This window comes from Mixophyes fleayi, chromosome 7, assembly GCF_038048845.1.
Source record: "Mixophyes fleayi isolate aMixFle1 chromosome 7, aMixFle1.hap1, whole genome shotgun sequence".
NCBI lineage: Eukaryota > Metazoa > Chordata > Amphibia > Anura > Limnodynastidae > Mixophyes > Mixophyes fleayi.
In genome coordinates, this window is record NC_134408.1 from 123893392 (window position 1) to 123917172 (window position 23781).

The 23781-nt window shown below is 39.6% G+C and overlaps 1 protein-coding gene across 1 annotated transcript in view; it reads left to right on the top strand.

The window, feature by feature from the left end:
* The window catches only part of LOC142098555 (dynein axonemal heavy chain 11-like), a 325973-nt gene that overhangs the window by 82243 nt on the left and 219949 nt on the right, over positions 1-23781 (top strand). The window contains exons 19-22 of the mRNA XM_075181390.1: positions 73-292; positions 18452-18568; positions 19081-19167; positions 23232-23390. Coding sequence (XP_075037491.1) covers positions 73-292; positions 18452-18568; positions 19081-19167; positions 23232-23390 — 583 coding nt within the window. The remainder of the gene's footprint in view (positions 1-72; positions 293-18451; positions 18569-19080; positions 19168-23231; positions 23391-23781) is intronic.

The following is a 23781-nucleotide window of genomic DNA, read 5'->3' on the forward strand; positions in this document are numbered from 1 at the left end:
GTGAAATGTAAAATGTGTGGTAATTATTGAGTGATTTATGCTTGCTTAAAGTAGGTCAATGTTTCTATTTAGTGTTAATGAGCTTGCTGAATTTATTCAACACACGGAAAAAGGCCTATCCACAAAAGGGGAGGGAGAAGACTGTGATGTGCTCGTGGAAACTATGGGTCATTTAATGGCAATACGGGATAGACCATCTACCGAAGAGAACTTCAGATATCTTAAATCTACTGCTGAGCTGCTCAGAATCTACGGACAGCAACTACCTGATCATATCTACGTACAAATTGAAGTAAGAAACAAGAATTGATTATCCTCTCTGCCTAACATATAAGTGATTCAATAATCAGTGTAAAGCATATTCCTTAGGAAATAAATTCTTCTTCTTCAAGTCATTGATAAAAACACTGCATATCCCCCAATTTTACCATCAATTCTCTTTCTGTAATGAGCCGCCGTGCTAATCGTGATGACTCACTATGATTCTTCCGTCCCAGCTGTTACTAGGCAGATGGATTCCTCAGTGTATCGCTGTAGGCAGGCTCTTTTCTATGGAAGCACTGTGATTGGCCACCATTACCTTAAATAGCAGGGAGGCTTAGCCACTCTGCGGTGATACCATTTGTTCCTCTAGTCATGAGTCTGTTGTGTTGCTGTATATCCTGCTGATTAACAAAAGTATAGCAAAATATGTGTTTACAATAGGAAACTAAGACCATACACAGCTCACAATTTATTATTTGAAAAAAATTCTTTCCTTCATAACCTATATCATTTGATTACTTTAAAACCAATTAAAGGACAGCAAAAGAAGTACTTTAAATTTTTGGCACAAACCTTTTTAAATATCGCTGCAAAAAATTGGATTACTGTTATTTCGTTCTGCACAGTACTATTACAATAGTCTTTGAATGTACTTTGTTGGGAGTTACTAACATTTAAAATAATTGAGCATCAGAGTCAATTGAACCATTTTTCTACCCTTCTGTAAAAAAACAGTTCTCACATTGATGAATTGAGCACAGAACCCTGTAATTGCAATGAATGTGAAGTCATTATCACTCTATAACATCAAGTGACTACAAATCTAAAGTTTTTCAGCCAACCTGACACAAGAATTTATTTTCAAAATTAGTAAAAAAAAGAACTTTTTGGAAGTCAAAGTGAGCATTATTATTATTGAGTATTTATAAAACACATTTAATTTCTAGTGCTGTACATTTTTTGGAGGATATAATAAAAATGATGCAAAATATCATACTGAAAAAAAACGTAGCACTACCAGACCAAGTGAGTTTACAATTTAAAGGAAAATCTAACATGTGAGGCTAAGGTGAGAGGGGAAAGGAGGAGATTCACTGAAGAGGGTCTGTTTCGAACTTAAAATTAGATGCCAGCAGAATCTCCCCAAGAAATATATCCTGAGATCTGCATTAGAATGACTTATAAGGTAAATGGACAAAAACCAGGAGGGAAAATTTATCAAGCTGCGAATTTCCGGCGGGTTTGAAAACTGGTGATGTTGCCTATAGCAACCAATCAGATTCTAGTTATCATTTATTTAGTGCATTTTACAAAATGATAGCTAGAATCTGAATGGTTGCTATTGGCAACATCTCCCCTTTTCAAATGCGACAGAAACTCGCAGCTTGATATATTTACCCTCAGGTGCTTACAGGTAATTACACATCTATACAGATAACATACATTTTTTTCCTGCATCGACAACGCATGAAACCTGATTAAAAATCAGTTCTAATAATAATTATAAATGTATATACATTGTTAATTGTGTTTACTACATGTTACCTGTTTAGGTCATTATAAACTCATGTAAATACATTGAATAATCATATGTGCTTTAATGCATGTGTACCTATAGAGATATTATAATACGTGGACACAACCACCACCCATGAAGTATGTCTGCAAGTTATAGGAGCTGGGTCTTGGTGCCATCAAATGATAACTAAAGCTGGCAACACACAAGAACATCAAGCAATTCCCTGATATCTCAGTATGGGCAACCCCATAACAAGCCTAATGGCCAAAATCTAACAACATTGATCAGGGGCCTGATTCATTAAGGATCTTAACTTGAGAAACTTCTTATTTCAGTCTCCTGGATAAAACCATGTTACAATACAAGGGGTGCAAATTAGTATTCTGTTTTGCACATAAGTTAAATACTGTCTGTTTTTTTCATGTAGCACACAGGCAGTATTTAACTTATGTGCAAAACAGAATACTAATTTGCACCCCTTGTATTGTAACATGGTTTTATCCAGGAGACTGAAATAAGAAGTTTCTCAAGTTAAGATCCTTAATGAATCAGGCCCCAGGTTATTATTGCGCATGTTGGTAAGAAGGTGACCGCTATTGACCTGTTTGCCATCATCTTCCGTCCAGACATCAGCCTAAATACTGATGGAATAGATCCGGCGGATCAGCCCATGCGCCTATCAGCCAGATCTCGGGCAAATAGGTCACCTAAGTAGATAAATTAGATGCTAAGACTTGGCTCTCAGGCCATGCAACATGATCGACATATAGGTGTCCAGCACAAAGTAAACGCAGCAGAAGAAACTAAATAGGTAACAGACTATCTTTGATTGCTTAAAGCAGCGTTCAAAGAGAGCAATAATGCAAGCCCGGAAAATAAATCTTTTATAATGCAACTGAGTGTTAAACATACAAACTAAAACTATATTGCCAAGAAAGGTTAGCAGTTTGTACTTGAGGAGTCTTTAGAGGGTTAAGTTTACATGACAATGATGACAAAGTGCATTGAGATTTTTGTAGGATACAGTCCTGACTGCTTGAGATTCATTCTGTATTATTGACTTCTCTGTAAAACTTTGCTTGTCCCTACGATTTTAGATGTTACACACTTACAGGAAAATGGAACGAGGTTGTGTACAGAACAGCAATCCATGTGCAAGGGGCCTTTTTCTGTATTGGAGAATTGCAAAGATTGATAACATGTCTCAAAGTGATAAAAAAGTAGAGTTTGCGAATATAGTGATTAGCATTTTTGAAGATAGTCGCAAAATAGTCACAATCAGCGATAAGATTAAGATTATGGGCAATTCAAAAAGAAACACAGAAAATGACATAGGGAAAATGCCAAGTTAAAGTAGTCATTATTCCTAAGCAGAATATAAGTGCTTCGGATAATGTGTGCAGCTCCAAGACCTGTTGATGCTGAATAGTGTGAGCTGATAATAGCCAAGCTGAGCATGTTTGCACTTAGATCTTCATTTGCATTATTAAATAAACCTCATAGAGTTTGTTCTAATAATTATTTTAATAAATATTCTACTCCAGGATGTGGAAAGTCACAATTATTTGAATGAACCATAGATCAGTGCATCCTTTTGTTGCTGTTGCTTTATTTCTGCCCTGTGCAAGTAGATGTCAGAGTGTCTGAATTTGTAGTTTGTGTTATTTTAAATTAACGAGAACTAGATCTTTGTACATGTCAAAACATATACTGCGGTCCCAAATACAGCACGTGTGCTTCGGGTTCCTCCTACACTCTAAAAACATACTTCTAGGTTACTTGACTTCTGGCAACATGGAGCCCACTAGGTTTATATATGTGTGATAGGAAATATAGATTGTAGGTTCCAAAAGGACAGGGACTCATGTGAATGATTACATATTCTCTGTATAGCGCTGTGTGATATGATTGGTGCTATATAAATAAATTATAATAATATCAGCCTCCTTGAATATACCGCAGTGCAGGGTTTTCCAAACCCGGTCCTCAGGGCTCCCCAACAGTGCAGGTTTTCTGGATCACATGTGACATAATTAGGACCACCTGTGGATCTGTTACAATGTGTCAGTCAGTAATCAATACACCTGTGCTCCAGCAAGGAGATATGGAAAACCTGCACTGTTAGGGAGCCCTGAGGACTGGGCTTGGGAAACCCTGCCGTAATGATTGCTCTAGATTCTTAATAATGAAAACAATGTATGCATTAGTTATTTATACAGTTATCTATATAGCACCTACATATTATGTAGCTCTTTATAGACACTATTTAATCATTCACACCAATTCCTCCCCCAGTGGAGCTTACAATCCATATTCCCTATTACACACTAGGGTTAATTTCATCAGAAGCCAATTAACCTACCATGTATGTCTTTGAAGTGTGGGAGGAAACCGACGCAAGCACGGGGAGAACATACAAACTCCAGTGCCCTGGTCTGAATCAAACCCACGACCACAGGACTGTGAGGCAGCAATGCTAACCCATGTGCCACCGTGCTGCCCAAACACCAAATATATTTTTTACAGTTTACTTTGAATGTCAGGAATGTGAAATTATATTTAGTAGATTACCATACAAATTATACAAAGTGCACAATTGTTGTTTAGCATATATGTCTCTTAAGCACCTCTCTAATTGTTCATGTATAATTCAAAATATCATCATCATCATCATCAACATTTATTTATATAGCGCCAGCAAATTCCGTAGCGCTTTACAATTGGGAACAAACATTAATAAGACAATACTGGGTAATATATACAGACAGAGAGGTAAGAGAACCCTGCTCGCAAGCTTACAATCTATAGGACAATGGGAGTTTGAAACACAAGGGCATGTGCTACATCATATTGCCTAATGGACCAGCTAGAATGCAAAGGTAAAAAGTATTGAGTGGGCTGTGTGTGGCAATGTTGGTCAGAGGGTTGTTGTCTTGTGTTAGCAGTGTAGAGGATGGTAATAGGGTAATCTAGGGAGATTAAGATGCTAGTTGAGGAATATCATAACCTTGTCTGAAGAGGTGGGTTTTCAGTGAACGCTTGAAGGTTTGAAGACTAGAGGAAAGTCTTACTGTGCGAGGGAGGGAATTCCACAAAGTGGGTGCAGCCCGGAAAAAGTCCTGTAACCGAGAATGGGAGGATGTGATGAGAGAGGAGGAGAGACGTAGATCTTGTGCAGAACGGAGGTGTTGACGGCCTTATATGTTAGTAGAAGAATTTTATATTGGATTCGTTGAAATACAGGCAGCCAACGTAGAAACTGACAGAGTGGCTCAGCAGAGGAATAACGGTTTGCAAGGAAAATCAATCTAGCCGCTGCGTGCAAAATAGATTGTAGGGGTTCAAGTCTGACTTTGGGAAGACCATTAAGGAGGGAATTGCAATAGTCGATGTGGGAGATGATAAGTGCATGAATTAATGTTTTTGCGGTGTCTTATGTCAGATATGTGCGTATTCTGGAAATGTTCTTTAGGTGTATGTAACATGATTTAGATATAGAGTTGATGTGTGGAATAAGCGACAGTTGTGAATCAAGGATTACATCTAGGCAATGAGCTTGCGGGGTGGGATTTATGGTCATGTTATCAACAGAAATAGAAATGTCAGGCAGGGAGCTTCTGTCTTTGGGTGGGAATATTATTAATTCAGTTTTTGAGAGATTGAGTTTGAGTTGGCGGGAAGACATCCAAGATGAAATGGCAGAAAGACAGTCAGTAACACGAGACAACACAGATGGTGAAAGATCAGGAGAGGATGGATAGATTTGTGTGTCATCCGCATAGAGATGATACTGAAATCCAAAGGAGCTTATTAGTTTTCCAAGTGAAGTGGTGTAGATAGAGAATAGCAGAGGACCTAGGACTGAGCCTTGTGGAACTCCAACTGATAAAGGAAGCAGAGCAGAGGTGGATCCAGAGAAATTAACACGGAAAGACTGATTAGATAGGTAGGATGAGAACCAGGATAGGACAGTGCCTTCAAGACGTAGGGATTGCAGCGTTTGTATGAGGAGAGAGTGGTCAACAGTGTCAAATGCAGCAGAGAGATCCAGGAGAATTAGAAGAGAGTATTGGTTATTACTTTTTGCTGTGATCAAATCATTGATAACCTTGGTCAGCGCAGTCTCTGTGGAGTGTTGAGAGCGAAAGCCTGACTGTAGAGGATCCAATAGGTTGTTTGCTGTAAGAAAGTGTGTGAGACGAGTGTAGGCAATTCTCTTGAGAAGCTTGGAGGGGCATGGGAGTTGGGAGATGGAGTGGTAATTTATGAGAGAGTTAGGGTCAGAATTTTGTTTTTTTAAAATGGGAGTAATCACTGCATGCTTGAATAGTGATGGAAAAATACCAGTAGAAAGAGATAGATTACAGATTTTAGTTAGAGGGGGAATGAGCACCGGAGACAGGGACATACCAATTTGTGAGGGAATGGGATCAAGAGGACAGGAGGTAGAGTAGGAAGATGAGAAGAGAGTAGAAACTTCCTCTTCATTTTAAAGAGAGAGTGTCAGAGGGTGTTACAAAGGAATTGAGCTGATTGCTTGTCAAGGGAGATGATATCATTTCAAGTCTGATCTTATCATTTTTGTCCTTGAAATAGGAAGCAAGATCATGAGCACTGTTGGTAGTTGGAGGATTTGGGGCAGGAGGATTCAAAAGAGATTTAAATGTGTTAAAGATTTGTTGAAATACAGGCAGCCAATGTAAAGACTGACAGAGTGGCTCAGAGTGGGGTTAGAAGCCTGAGCATAGATGAGAGATTGGAAGTAGGTTTGTTTAGCAGTGTCCAGAGCATTTCTATAGTAGTGGTAGATATCAGTATATGTGATGAAATCATTAGAGGTACAAGATTTACGCCAGTGACGTTCTGCTTTACGAGAACGTTTTTGTAGAGTTTGTGTTACTGTAGTGTGTGACGGTTGGCAACGAAGTCTACGCGAAGTATGTAGTGTTGCTGGAGCCACTTGATCCAAGGCAGTTGCAAGGGTTTGGTGAAAATAGGGTACTGCCCGATCAGGGGAGGAGAATGTAGAAATTGGGGAGAGAAGGTGTTGGAGAGAGGTGGAAAACTGTTGAAAATCAATAGAGTTGAAATTCCTGCGGTTGTGAGGATATCAGTACTTTATAAAATTCTCAGTTGTTCCACTTGATAAATCACACTATAGGTATTGAAACCAAGCAGACTGCAGTCCACGCGGGACCTAAATGGCGCGATTCACTGCGAATCGCGTCATTTTGTGATGGCATTAGCGGGATGCGGGAAATTTGCCAGATACATTTATCCCCTGATCTCTACAGGCAGTTCATAAATCATTATTATTATTATCGTAGATTTGTAAGGCGCAACAGTGCTCCGCAGCGCCATACAGTAGGGAAAACAGTACATACATAAATCGGGGACATATAAGGTAGACAAAATAAATGCAGATATGAAAACAAAGGATATATAGGACCCTGCTCATTAGAGAGCTTACATTCTAAGTAGAAGAGGGATCTCCAGATCTCTACGTTTGATTCCTTCCACACACAGCATACACATCGCAGCAATCAAGTTGATTTCTGGAAAGTGTTGATTTTATGTGCTTTACAATAAACCTGTTTTAATGACATCACAACATGGAAGCACCCCCTTATTTATGATTTTTTAAAAAATATTTACTAGACCCTGCATTATCCTTTCTTATACATATATTTATTTATGGTACTTTTGTGCAACTGGCTATCACCACATAAAATCACACACTGCTGTATTTAAATCATACTGAAGTAAAAAAAAATAATAATGTATGACTATATTTGCTAGCAGCAGAAAGTAACTCATTTAATTATGTTTTCTTCCAGGGATAGGAGACTTTTTTTTATTTTTTTAAGTACTAGAATGTGTTCTAAATCTGTCTCTTCCTTGCCTTTACGTGAAATTAGAGATAAGTAATCCTTAAGTAGATAATATATAAATTACAGGTACTAAAAGTAAGCATTTCTGTAATAAGTAGCTAGCATAATACAAATATTTTGCTTTACTATTGAATATCATGATTATGCTATGAGAATTTAGATATATCACATTGATTATGCTGGCTCTTGGGGTGAAACTTTTCTGCTTGTCAGGTCCAGGGCCTAGTGTCGGATTTTGTGGGAGGGGATTTTGCTTAATTTATTCTAGTCATAATGTTTGCAATTGGCTATATATCATTAGCTTAATCCGCTATTTCTATAGCGCCACTAATTCCGCAGCGCTGTACAGAAAACTCACTCACCAGTGCCGTAACTAGACATTTTAGTGCCCTGGGCGAGACAGGGCACCGGCGCCCCCATCTAAGTGGGAGTGGCATTTGACAAGTGGGTGTGGCCAACCTAATGTGTGGGTGTGGCTAGCACTTTATTGAAATAATTCTTATATATATATATATATATATATATATATATATATATATATATATATATATATATATATTCATATACACACAGTGGTGGGATTCCAATAAATTAACAACCAGCTCTCTGCCCTAATGACCATTTAAAGTATGAAAAAAATATAGAGCAATAGGTATTCTAATATTTTATGCACTTAATACTCAAATAAGAACAGCAAAACTGTCTGTGTGTGTTAAGGAATTTAGCCAATGGGGCAGCGAGTGATGTAAATGAGTTCTCTGTACAGCAGTGCGGAAGAAATTCATAAGTTTAGTTGTTTTATGTAAAGGACAAAGTATATATTTATTTTACATAAACTGTACTGGGCATGACTTTAAGGGGGGGTTCACATATACTTAATTCGAATTGTGATACTAAATTGTCTGTCTTATTCATATAATGCCTCAATGTAACTCAAATACTGCAGTATGTGTAGGTTTAAGTTACTTTAAGAGAGAGAGAGAGAGAAAGAGAGATTAACTTACAAGAGTTTGATGCTTCAGCCCTTAAGTTCTGCAGTGGAACGCATGTTCCAAATGCCGAACTTCCTGTCAGTGGAACACACATGCGTTCGACTGCGGAACTTAAGGGCTGAAGCATCAAACTCTTGTAAGTTAATATCCCTCTCTCTCTTCAGCCCTTAAGCGGAACTTAAGGGCTGAAGGTATGGAAACAGGTAGCAGGCGGCTGCTGCGCCCCCTTGACCTTCTGCCACCGCCCGCACCACCATCGTTACGGCCCTGTCACTCACATCAGTCCATTCCCCATTGGAGCTTACAGTCTAAATTCCCTAACATACCAAGACCAAGAGAGACTAAGGTCAATTTAATAGCAGCCAATTAACCTACTGGTATGTTTTTGGGTTGTGGGAGGAAACTGGAGCACCCTGAGGAAACCCACGCAAACATGGGGAGATCATACAAACTCCACACAGATAAGGCAACGGTCAGGAATCGAACCCATGACCCCAGTACTGTAAGGCAGAAGTACGAACCACAAAGCCACTGTGCTGCCCATATCAGATGTAAAGTATATTTCTCAAGTATATGTGTATGTCCTCTGCTCTTAAATGACTCCTGATTAGAATCACTTCAATAAATATGCCAAATTGGCTGATCTTATGGATGTTTGTTCAGGAGTATAACCTGAAAGACAGTGGGAGCTTATAGTGGTTAATAAGGGGCTGAGAAGTTGGTGATGGAAAGAGGGTTTGGGCTATTGATAATCTCGGGTGATTTATCTGTCAGCTACAAGCTCTACAGTTTGGCTACCCCTCAACAAGGAGGATGCAGTCTTGCTGGAGGAAAAGGTGGTTTGATGGCTGGAGAGATTTTTAAACTAGGCACAGGAAGGGGTGGGCGGTCTGGGAGTGTGCCTATAGAACTGTGAGCAAGATAGTGCAGCCAAGAAACAGGTATTAGTCAATTGACATAATGGTATAAAGGGGGAAGAGTTTAGGAGAGGCGTTTAAGAGATGTGTAAATGAAAAGTGGCAGCAGAAATATGAAATGTATTGTAACACGTGCTATTATTTTTCAGGTGACCTGCGCCAGTAAAAATGGGAACAGGAGTGCTACTGAAGGGCAAACAGGTGCTTGTGGTAGAGGATTAAATACTAGTAGGACAGATAGGGTAATCTGTTTCCCCAGGACTGTAAATGATATAAGAAGATTATGATATAATGGCTATAACTGAGGGTAGGGAAGGGGAAGGGGTTAATGTATATATAGATCTCTGTTTATGACCTGCCAGAGTATCCATGAAGAGTATGACAATATATAGTCTCTATTGGTAGATGTTTAGGGGAAAAAAGACCAATAAAGTACCAATTGGAGTTTGTTATAAGCAGTCTAACATAGAGGATTGTACCAAATTGTAATTAATAATTTAAAACAGATTACCCTATCAAATTGAAAGGGCAGGAAATAATAAGTTGGTCCTCCTCATGGGTGATGTGAGGAAACCACCCTATGCTGGGATGGAAGTTCAACTCACTCAGCTAGACCAGAGTATATCCAGGGTTATTACGACAGCACAACACCATAAGATGTTCACAAGGTACAGGGTAAATGGTAGCGTGTATCCCCAGCAGCCTCTTGCAGTCAGCGCTCCAAAGTAATAATCTCAGTCCCTTTCAGAGTCTTATCCTCCCGCAGTATTACCACTACTGTTTAACTAGATAGTCCTGTATCCCTCAGCCTGGGCTACTGGCTCACACAGACCCTGTCCTGGAAGGGTTTCCTCTGGCGGCACTGCAATGTCTGGCCCAGAGTCCCTATTGCTGATGCCTTGTACACCAGGATCCTCCAAGCTAGAGTAGCGTCTATTGTCATTCTGCTCTTCTTATATTCCTGGATGTTTACACAGGGAGTAGGGTCTAATGTCTCATTCCTCCCCCTTTCAGCAGGGATCTATCAGTGGACACTTAAATTATTTAACTGTTAGATATACTGTCTCTGTTACCTTGATTATACAATGGGATGGCTGGACTGAATTAGCTATTTGACTGGATGCACTAAATAAAGGGTTACAATACTATATCACGGAATGACACCTCAGGGTGTTCTAACCTAATTACCTCTTGACCTAGCTAATTAACATGGGCTGCCAGTTAGCTATGTTAACAGTAATTTAGCCATTTTTCTTATTACGACCCAGATGTAAGTCACACCTCATAATAATGGACATTTGAGACAAATGGTAATTACCTTAGCTAACACAAGCAAAATGACTTCTGCTGTCCTGTTATTTTCACACAATATGGCAATATTCTTTATATTTCTAATACATACAATATTGCAGGTAATAGCAAGGACAAAATATACCTAATAACATGAAATAACAATAAACATAATACACAGATGATCTGGTGTATATGCTTAGACAGGGCCAAGGATTAATAAGTGAGCAACGGGTGATGAATAAAAAGTCTTCAGCCCGGTGGGACCCTGTTTCGTAACAGGTGATTTTAACTATCCAGATATCTTTTGGGACAATGAAAACTAGTTCTGACAATTATTACTTATATTAAAATACAACTACCTTTTGCAATGGTAAAAAGACCAACTAAAGGCACCTGTAGATTTGGTAAAATCAATAATACCAACAGAACATATTTTAATAAATCCAATATACATTTGAGGGATCATTTAGGTAACATTTGATTAATGTATTAATGAAACATGATGCCAAAGAGCTACATAAGTTATACATTTTAGAAGATAAAAGATGAATTAGCTCAGAGAACCATTAAAGCTTGTAGGCTGTGGAGGTGTGCATTTAAATAAAAGCACAAAGACCAAATAGGACATTCTAAAAATATCTTAAATAAATACTATTGCAAGTACACACCATATGACCAGGGCCGGATTAAGGGAATGGAGGCCCCTGGGTTAACAGGGCCCCATTCCTCTGTGAGCCCCCCTCCCCCCTGTGAGCCCCCCCCAGTGAGATCCCCCCTGCTAGCCGCCTGCTGCCCCCCACCAGTGCTTACCTCCTTCTCCTGTCATTGTAGTCCTTCCGCGGCGCGCTGTAAGCTCCTTACTGAGGAGATCTCGTGACACTCTCATGAGATCTCCTCAGTAAGGAGATTACTGAGTGCCACGGAAGGACCACAGTGACAGTGCTCAGCAGCATTGTTTGGGCCAGGGGTGCCCCCGCACCGATCACTAATGCTGCTGAGCACTTTCAAGGGCCCCCTGGATGCCCGAGGCCCCTGGGCTGTAGCCCCAGTTAGACCTCGGATTAATCCGGCCCTGCATATGAGCAGGGGTGCCGAGGTGAGAGGAGGGAGCAGGAAAATGTATTGGGCCCAGTCCTGCCTGTGGTGTGGCCACACCCCCTTCAGCACCTATGGCAGTGGCCACAAGAAGTTGCTGGAACAGGCTCGAAATTTCCTTTTGATTGCCCTGCAAATGACAGCACAATTTCTAGGAGCCGAACTTCCTGTTGGTGGAACGCACCGGCCCTGATGGTGGTTAGATAAGAAAATAGAGCCCTTAGACATGGGAAAAAAGAGAGTAGTTAAGTTGAAGGAACTAAATAATAATTATCTCAATATAGGTAGCAAAATTTGTAAAAAGGAAATCAGCTGCAAAATGGATTGCTAATGATAGCAGGTCTAATCTGTCAGATGCTGTTCCCGCACTGTCCATGTGTCCCGGGGACGGCCGCCTGTCCTCCATTACGGGCGGCCTAGCAACGGGACGCTCTTCCGGATTTGGGTCCCACGCTGTCCATGCATGCGCATTGAAGCTGCATCCCGTTGCCAGGCATCAGGACGCTCTTCTTTCCGTTCTGTCGGCGGTCAGGTGCATCTGGCAGACCATGTGTCAAGCATACCTAGACATAAAAAAATCTAATGCTCCAAGATACAGTGGAAATAGAAAACCCGAGCTCATTCATATTCTAGTGCTCAGTATGATCCCCAAAGTCCATTTATTCAAAGTATCATTCTCCTCAATCTCATACCCATCTCATATGTTTTTTACTTGTATTTTAAGTTACAGAATATATATTCAGCACTTTTAAAGTGTCACATTCTCTTTGTCCATCGCAAAACATGATGGACAAATTTCAGATAATATGGAAACCAGCTAAGCGGAAAAAAAAAAGACATGCAAGCATTAAAATTCCCTCCCCTTAATATCTCAGCCCATAGGCACAAACACTATCTAGCCCCGGAGAGGAGAAGAATACCTCGTTAGGAGCTGAGGTTATTTTACTAATTATATCAAATTGCTTTAAATTGTATAGGCTCAATTTTACTACTGAGTTAAGCCTTGTGTAAAGCTTTTTTTTTTTTTGTAGAAAATGAGGAAGGCTTTTGATGTCTAATTTCTTAGTAAATGTACAGACCTATGCTGTGCTGCTAACTTACTGACTGACCATTGAAACTGATTACTTGCTTTTGAATTCAGATCTCCCTCATACCGATTAAATGCCTCCCGTGACAACATGTTTCACATGGTAATATCTTTTCAAAGCCTGAATTTCCAGGATCCTGAGTCCCTGCCTTTCTATGCACAATTGCCCAGTCTCATTTGTATGCACCTTCAGTCTATTCACGGAAGCCAAATTCAAATAAAAAATGGTATAAGAGGTAAAAAAATCAACCTCTTGTATAATATTTATTTGCACTACACATTTCATATACAGAAGAACATAGAAAAATGTGAAATATGCTTTTTTTTAAATGAACTGTTTTCTATAAAGAATTGATTGCTATGCAAGAAATGACAATTTGCTATGGCTGTTTCAGTATTAGAACAATTGGAATACCTTTGTTTTCAGAATAATTAATAAAAAGACACATATGAAGTTTTGTCAGTAACAGAAACGAGTACTTATTTTAAAAAATTTTTAGCATGCTATTTTGTTGATATATGTCCACAAATTTGTGATCTGTATTAATATTATTATTACAACTCATCTCAGTTTGTGAAAGATATCTTCAGTGCCTAAAAATGAAACACATTCTGCACATACATGGGCTGCTTAGTGTGTAATGACAACTAAACATAACACCACTGTAAAGAAATAAGCGCAGGGATTAGCATAATTTTTTTTTTAGTTTTGCAAATAAAAGTGACACTGCGCTCTTTCTAAACAATTGACCTTTATTATATACATTAACATCTAAGTGTGTACGCAATGACCATATTGTCTCTGCTTATGCTCATATTAGGAGGATCTATCTATTTGTCTGTCTGTCTGTTTGTCTATCTATCTATCTATCTATCTATCTATCTATCTATCTATCTATCTATCTATCTATCTATCTATCTATCTGTCATCATCATTTATTTATATAGCACAAGCAATTCTGCAGCGCTGTACAGAGAATATTAGTCATCGACGTGAGTCCCTGCCCCCATTGGAGCTTACAGTCTAAATTCCCTAACACACACAGACTAGGGTTAACTTTGTAAGCAGCCACTTAACCTACCAGTATATTTTTGGAGTGTGGGAGGAAACTTGATTAGGAAAGCTACCAAACAGGGAGAACATACAAACTTCACACAGATGCGTTCCTGGTTGGGAATCGAACTCATGACCCCGGGCTGTGAGGCTGAAGTGATAACCACTATCTATCTGCACAAAAGCACCTTTTTGTTATCACTGTTAAGCTCCTCCTCATCTGTGTGCCCCTAATTTTGAAGTAAATGGGAAGGGAATGACCTGTAGCCAAATAGAGCATCTGAAAGCTCATTACAGCAGAGTTTGATAAAGATGGCTTTCTCTATATCAGTATGAAAACTTGTAAAAACTATGTGTATTGTATAATATAAAAGTGCTAACAAAGTTTTGCTGTTGCTGTAACTTCAGAGGATAGAAGAGGAATATAACTTTAGAGGATAGAAGAATCAGTTCTTGCTGCTATTAAAGTAGTGGTGCCACATGAAGCGTAATGTGCTGTTCGCATTGCTCTTGTCGGACCAGTTCATTATATCCATGTCTACAACAACAAAGATGGGACCTGAATGTTTCAGAAAGGGTTGACATATCCATAAAAATCATATCCGTTCTGGAAAAGCAGTGCCTTGGTGAGATCAATGTCATTGTGCCTGGCTGGTGATTTGCTGTATATGGTGAAGCATATGATGTAGGTATAATTTTATTTAGTGACTCTGTTATGTAAATCACGAGAGAAAACAATTTCAATTTCAGCTGTAATGTGCAGATTGTAGGGTCAGAATTTGGAGTAAAACAACATGAATCCATGGATCTATCCTGCCTTGTGCCAACGGTGCAGGCTGGTGGTGGTGGTGGTATAATGGTTTGGGGAATGTTTCATTGGCACACATTAAGCCCCTTAATACCAACTGAGCAGTGTTTAAATGACACAGCCTACCTGAGTATTGTTGCTGACCATGTGCATCCCTGTATGGCCACAATCTAGTCATCGCCTAATGGCTACTTCTAGCAGAATATTGCGCCATGTCACAAAGCACATGTCATCATATGCTGGTTCCAATAAGGCGGCAATAAGTTCAATGTACTCCATAGTCACGAGATCCAATAAAGCACCTTTGAGCTGTAGGGGTAAATGTATCAAGCTGTGAGTTTTTGGCAGCTTTGAAAAGAGGAGATGTTGCCTATAGCAACCGAGCAGCTTCTAGCTATCATTTACTAGAATGTACTAAATAAATGATAACTAGAATCTGATTGGTTGTACTTGCTAGTGTATTTGGAGATTTACAGTCGGCAAATTTGCAGCACTGGGTGATACTATCATGTCAACATGGACCAGAATCTCTAAGGAATGTTTCCAGCACTTAGTTGAATCCATGTCATCAAGAATTCAAACTGTTCTGGATGCAGTGGTGGGTTCTATTGAGTACTACAAAGGTGTACCTCATAAAGTAGCCACGGAGTATATTTTCAATGGGGTTTTTCCAGGCACCATCTTTTTTGTAGTAGACATGAGTAAAATGAACTGGTCTGACAATCATCATCATCATCTAATATATATAAGCCTAGTGGCGTGTGTTAGTCTGTGTGTGTGTGTGGAAAAAAAAAACAAGCTGCAGCGCCACCTGCTGGGCGGAGTTATACACTGACCTACTAAATTCTTAGTGTGTGTGTGTGTGTGGAAAAAAACCTCAGAAAGGGCTGAAATTTGGTATACTAAGATGTTTTTAATTTGTTAATTTAATTTGTTAGTTGTTAAAAGTGTTTATAAAGATTTTAAAAAAATATATATATATTTCTTGAAGGAGAAGTGACAGTTGGGAGTGGTTGGTGGTTGCCGGGGGTGACAGTGGGGAGTGGTTGGTGGTTGCCGGGGTGACAGTTGGGAGAGGTTGGTGGTTGCCGGGGGTGACAGTTGGGAGTGGTTGGTGGTTGCCGGGGGTGACAGTGGGAAGTGGTTGGTGGTTGCCGGGGGTGACAGAGCGAGAGGAGTGTGATACTCAGGACCGCTGAGAGAGATCCCTGTGTCTGGATAGACATCTGGATAGATGTGGCGATAAAGATGAAGGATGAGGTGATGGAGAAAAATGATGAGGTGGTGACATGTGGACAAAACCACGTTAAAAAAGGGCGCTTACGTCGGGAAGTAACGCTCTTCCCCTGAGGAGGCCTGGGCTAGGCCCAAATGCATGACAAGAACCTTTTTAACACCTTAAGTAGCTTGATTTGACTAGAATGCATGAGTATCATGCACGGGTTAACTTGTTTATTTATATAGCGCCACTAATTCCGCAGCGCTGTACAGAGAACTCATTCACATCAGTCCCTGCCTCATTGGGGCTTCCAGTCTAAATTCCTTAATATAGACACACACACACAGACAGTGGAATGAGAACGGCACATTAAGCTTCAACTGGCACCACTTTGGTAACAGGTTTTACCACTTCCATCCTCGGTAGCTATAGCTGCAGATAAACTTTTTTGTTTGTGCATTATATTAAAAAAAACTGCTTTTACATTTTTATTATCACTCAACACATGGAAATTAGGTGAGATTGACATTGAAACCGGGATCTCCATCAAGTTTCTCTGTGTGTCATTTTAGACCCTGTGCTCATAACCAGAATAAGAACACTTTTTCACCATTTTTTATAGCATAACAACTCATGTTGTTCTGTTTATGAAAAGTACTTGCTCAAATTGGTAATGTGACTTGGTGGTGATGTATATCTGAGAGTGGATTGTTTTCCTCTGTATATCTACACAGTCTGCCGTCAGTGCAACCAAGCGCATCAAGAGAATCCATTGTTTCAATTATGTACACACATAGATATAATTGGTCTGCGTGATCATTTTTATGATAGTCGGTCACTTATTAGTACATGTGGTCTATTCTGTCTGCGAGTGTATTATTATTATCATTATCATTATTATTATTATTATTATTATCAGTGCTTTTGTTGTCACAGAACTCACCAGAACCGAGTTCCGGTACCTTTTTTCAACGGATTTTCCAAGTTTTAAAAGTAACTTTTGAAGATTTGATGTTTGGTCCACGTGGACTTGAATCGCCCAGTCGAGCGTAGCAGGTCGGCGGAAAAATGATTAAAACGGTGCATCCGGGCTGCTTCTGTGTCGAGTACGATGCATGCGTACTTCGTCAGCGCTGGTTGTGATGGCACTGCTCGGCTTGTGGCGCTGCTCAGCTTGTAATTGGTCGTGTGGTTGCGCGCTGAGAGCTTACTGCGGGTGGTGACCGTTATGTTTCGTTACACAGCTAACGTGTGTGTGTGTACAGTGATTGATTACGTGATGTGAGTTCTGGCACCTTTTTTCTTACCAAAAAAATCCCTGATTATTATTATTTTTATTATTATTGTTGTAGATTTGTAAGGCACCACAGTGTTATGCAGCACCATACAGTTGGGAAAACAGGACATACATAAAACAGGGACATACAAGGCAGAAAAAATAAATACAGACATAAAAACAAATGGTATGGAGGGTCCTGCTCTACATTCTAAGTAGAAGAAGGCACAGCTGAAAGTAGAGGAGCGAGTGTGGCTTAGAGTGGAGATTGGGCAGCTGTGAGGGTGTATTAGTGTGAATAGCAACATCAGGGATAAAGTAAACTTCAAAAAAGAAATGGGTTTTTAGAAAATGTCTAAAGATTTGAAGACTGTGGGAAAGCCTGATGGGGTGTGGTAGGGAATTCCATAAGTAGGGAGCAGCACGGGAGAAGTCTTGTAGGCGCCAGTGAGAGGTGGTTACCAGAGATAAGACAAGGCGCAGGTCAGAGGTAGATCTAAGAGGGCGGGAGGGAGAGTATTTTGATATGAGATTTGAGATGTATGAATGATTTTGTTTTTTTGATATGTCCATATACTGTATATAAACATTTTGTATGTCTACAATTGGGAAATTCGCCAATGATACCTGGTACTGCGCATGCTGTATTCGAGCAAAAGTCACACATACAGAAAGCGTGCACTGCCAAGCAAGTGATATCATCGATCATTCTCCACAAGGGGTGGTCATTGTGTGTTTATGCAGAGAAACTTCTGATCAGATAAAAAATGGTTGTTGAGCCTCCCTTTAAAATGATCAAATATCAATGTGTACACATTACAATATTATTACTATTGTTGACAATTGGCAACAGGGTTTCAGCCATAATCAGAATCGTGATCATAATACATGTAGGATCCACTCTACTAAACATTGCTTTGTCAAGATATTTTTTTTCAGAGGTATGGAGTGTACTAATAAAATGTTCTGTACACATTATTGATTCCAAGCTTAGACTGCACAGAGGTAAACTACATCTTCTACATTCCATTTCTAGGAATTGCCAGAAAAATGGAAAAACCTGAAGAAGATTGCATTCATAGTAAAGCATGAAGTGTCTCCTCGGCAGGCAAATGAAGTATCTGTTATCAGAAGGAAATGTGTCCTTTTTGAGGTGAGATCGGTTCTGTGCACTGAAGCAAATGATTTTTCTCTTTTTGTTCCGATAACAGGTTGGAGCCAAGCTTCAGTGAACTGAGAAATTGTAAACTCTTAGAAAAAAGGGTGTCTAAAGATAACAATTCAATGTTTCTTGGTAATGCACTCTGGATGGATCTGATAATTTAAAGCCCACTTCAGTAAAATGCTAGTGAGCCACGCGTGTCTTTTATTTTCAATTATGTCTAATCTCTTTCCAATTCAAACACTGTAAAAATTCTTGTCAGATCAAAATATAGATTTTCAATGTTTTCATTCAGTATAGGAGCATTACCTGTGAGATCTGTGCAATTTAAATATAATTATTTTCCAAATTTTTTTTTTTTCTTAAACTGTGTCAAGCAAGGAAAAAAAAAAGATTTATTTAATTTACCAGACGCGGTGTTTGTAGTGAAAAAATTGTGTCATATCATGATTATCCATCGTGTCACTTATTTTTTAGATCATTCCTTTTTTTTTTCTCTCTAGGTTAAACAGAATGAATTTAGAAGTCAATTTAAAAATGAAATAATCTTTACATTTGATGCTGAAGATCCATACAAGCACCTGGACAAAGTAATATGCTCTTATTGTTGTGTATTCTTTATTGTTTCACTGATAACATAGCAGTTCCCTTAAATTCCATGCACTCAGTATATGCTTTAAATACAGATGGTGACCTGCTTCATGGGTTAGTTATTATAGTGTATTAGATGCCAGCAAATATATTTTATATTTTTGTAGGAACAATTTTTATTTCCTAATAGAATTGAAAGCAAGAGGTAAAATTCAGACATTGTCTAAATAATGTTAATATTCTAGCTAAAATTTCTTATACAGTATTATTTAAATTTATATATATATTATAAACACCTCTGTGTATATGCATATCTATCTATCTATCTATCTATCTATCTATCTATCTATCTATCTATCTATCTATCTATCTATCTATTCTATCTAAATTATTTTGTATATTTTAGTGTGTGTGTGTGTGTGTGTGTTTATATGTATATATACAATGTTGGCTTTTCAAAGTAAATTAAAGAGACAAAGCATCCATCTTATTTATTTGAGGTTTTACCAAACATCTTCCAATATTGTACTTCATTTGTTCCATCCCTATGAAACAATTCTTTGGTTGTCTGTCAACCCTGCCTCTAGAATCTAATAATGCCTGTCCCTTGGTAAATGTGACTGTAGGTCAGGGCTTTGGATGATTACATTATCTGTCACCTTGTCTGTTAGTAGCACACAACCGTACCCCTTTTTATAAAATCCAGAGTAGTAAGCTACCAGGCTGTTTCCAATCTTTAATTATTTGAGCCCCCAAACATTTTGTATTACGCTGTTTCCTCTGAGGTTCTCCTCGCTGACGAACTGCTGCACTCTGGTAGAATCCTGCCGAGCAGTGTTGCGCTTTTAGCAAGGCATTAATTATTTTTTCCATTGTTGTAGCCACAGCCTACAGTCTTTTCCAACAAGGAATAACTGGGCGTCCGGCCTTTTAAGGTTTTCACAAAATTTTTACAGATTCCAAATTTTTGTGTCTGCTTGTATTATGCACCTGTAGCACACCCTCTTGTGTTGTTGTTCACACCTCCCAGTAACTGAGTGTGTGGCCTAGCACTAGGACCCAGAGGAGACACAGTGGGAATGTTGCTTAGCAACATCAAGTTAGTATAAGGGGATCAGAACAAGCACATATTACCCCCGCAGAGCACGGGAGAAAGATATTATCCCCGCAGAGGACGGGAGAGAGATGTTACCCACGCAGAGCATGGGAGAGAGATGTTACCCCCGCAGAGCATGGGAGAGAGATGTTACCCCCACAGAGGACAGGAGAGAGATGTTACCCCCGCAGAGCACGGAAGAGTGATATATACCCCCGCAGAGCACAGGAGAGAGATGTTACCCCACAGAGCACGGAAGATTGTCATATACCCCCGCAGAGGACAGGAGAGAGATGTTACCCCCGCAGAGCACGGAAGAGTGATATATACCCCCGCAGAGCATGGGAGAGAGATATTACCCCCGCAAAGCCCGGGAAAGAGATATTACCTCTACAAAGCCCGGGAGAGAGCTGTTACCCCCGCAGAGCACGGGAGAAAGATATTACCCCCGCAGAGCACAGGAGAGAGATGTTACCCCCGCAGAGGAAGGGAGAGAGATATTACCCCTGCAGAGCACGGTAGAGCGATATTACCCCTGCAGAGAACGGGAGAGAAATAATACCCCCAGCAGAGAAAGGATGAGATATATTACGCCTGCAAAGGAAGGGTGAGCGTACACTACTGTGAGAGAGAGATGAGGGTGAGCTAGAGAGCCACCATTTTGGATGTGACTGCTCCACTGATATTCTGTCCATGTAGCTCTTAAGAACTATGCAGGAGGAGACGTGAGATTTATATAGGAACTATACATATTTATCACTGCAACAGTTTAAGAATGTTCTGGAGCGAAGAAGGAGTGTAAATAAAGAGTTTATTTTGCAATATATATATGGTCTGGTGCTCGCATTATTAAGACTTCTGATTGCACTGCGCCACCAAGTTACATCACCTGCATCCCAACATTTTCACAGAGACTGTAAAAATAACCTGCATGTGCGGGGACCCTCTGGTCATCTACATCGATGCCAGGAGCTAGCCATGGCTGAGAAGGATGTGCAGTGCCTTAACTGTGCACCCCAACACTACACACAGTGACAGGGGGTTACAAAATATATTGTGTCTGTCTCCTGGGGTAGACAATGGCTCATTTTAATAAAGCAAAGAGTAACAGAGACAGAGTCCAGCAATTAGAGTTCAACCAGCACACAGCTAGTTTTAATGTGTAGGATAGAAATGAGAACAGTAATATAACAACAGCAAAAGTAAATCTAAGCCTGTCCAAGCCTAACTAAACATTCAAGATTTCTTTTCTCCTTATGTTAAAACCTAGGTCTATTGCATACAAAACAATAGTCACAAGAATAAGTTGTCCTAGCTTTTGGGTCTCAGGTTTACCTTTCCTGATTTACCCCAGGCAGTGAGACTCAGCTAGAAGGATGTCCCACTGTTTTGGTTCCGCACCACAGCGGCAGTCTGTTAATCAGTCTGTTATTTGACTGGGTGGCCAGAAGAACAGAACTGGCCTACAGAAATAGAGGCCCACCCACTCTCCATTCACTCCAGAGACCCAGAAAACCAGCTCTTACTTAAGCTGAACACAGTGGAATTACAGCTTTCCAATAACATACTAAAATTATCTGGATGTTTAAAACACATAAAACAGAAATCTGGGACACGTATATACTGCCACTAATTTACCATTGCTTACAATATATAATTTTTTTTATAAAAAAAATGTATTGATGCTCATACTTATATAACTTATTTTGCCAATTTAACATTTAGTATGTAGTTGCTACCCACAGTGACTAAATTCCTCTGTCAATAACATAAAAGCTCCTTAGGATTAAGCATTAACGGGATTCCAGGATTCATGTTTCTTCTGTGGATACCTTTCTCTGACCTACTTCACCATCAGATGCAAAGTCTTTGGTGCAGGGGATTGTTTTAAACAAATGTTTTTTCATACCAGTGGTGGCATAACATACCATGAACTTCTGTTTACTGCACCTCAGATATCGCAGCCTCCAGCATGTAGCAAAATGGTCCTCATTTCACTACAAACAATATTTCTACTGCTAACTAATGAAGAACTAATGAATATAATTATTTACAAAAGTGCAATTAGAATTTTTTTAAAAATAGCAGTTGTTTGGTTTGCTGTTCCCCAATATCGAGAGACATCTGCTTCAACGGGCCTTCATTTATCATAGGCCCATCTCTGCTGATGTGGAAAGTGTGCAAAATCTATGAGGTTTTTTCATGTCTTCTTCATCGTGGACACATGTTCCCAGGCTTAAGAGAGTCTGGCTAGCTGTCTGACTTCTATTTTAATGTCAGTCAAAAGTTATACTAAATTATTATAATAGGGGGGGGGGGGGGGCTGGTATGATGTACCTTGCTGATGCCACTGATTGGTTATTCTGTTTGGCCAATGGAGGTCAGCCAATCAGAGGAGCCTAGGGGAGGTCGCCTGACATTCATCTTACAGACACCACAAAATGCAAATGGTCCATTTCAGATAGCTATCACCATAAACATCAATATTATATGTATGTGTAATATTGTAAGATGAAGCATTTATATATATATATATATATATATATATATATATATATATATATATATTTGACCAGTTCATGTAGAATTTATTTCTTGCATATAATATAGAATAGTACAACTGTAGGAAAATATTGTACACTTGTACACTGAAGCTTTATCCTATTTTTTTAATGCCAAACAAAATCATATTATGTACAGAGCTGGAAAAAGTGAGATATGAATTGCTTCCACTCGTCCGGAACCTGTCAATGAAATTCTCAGCCACCGTTTGACAATGTTGTAACTGTTAGTGTTAAGTAGGACTTCGGCAATCCTTGCAATGATTCATCCCCTGTAAATACAGTACATGCACTTTCTAAGACGTAGTCAAGTGTAACAGCAGATAATTCACACTTCTTGGCAACTAAACTGTCACAACTGAGAGGCAGCATCTTTCTGACAATATGACTGTATTCCTCTCGGTAGACACACAGGAATATTTCAAGGCTGGAGGAGGAGATGAGAAAACTGCAGGATACGGCAGACCTGTTTGAAATGAGCGTCCCAGAATATAAACAGCTACATCAGTGTCGTACTGCCATCATCTTGTTGAAGTCTGTATGGGATATGGTGATATTTGTACGGGTAAGACACAACTACAGAGTTGTACCTTGGTATTTCTGCAACCAAAAGTAATTATTTATTAAAAGGGTATTATACTGAAATATGTGTCAGCTCCTAGTATAATAAAATCCATATAAGGCCATAAATAGTGTTTCCGGGACAGCATTTTGCCCATATGCTTGGAATGTTTAGGAAATGAGCTGTCATTCTGGTCAGGGGAGGGCTGGTAAATTTTAGTCTGGGGTGGGGGGCAAGACTCGACTCAGCAGCCTATTTTAAAGGGGAAAATATGCAGGTGGCCCAGTGACCCAGCCCAAGGTAGCCCACTATAGGACTGGTCCAGGGGGGGGGGGGGAGATGCCCCCCTGCCCGCCAGCCCAGCCAACCCCTTTTTCAATTTGCAGTGTGTATT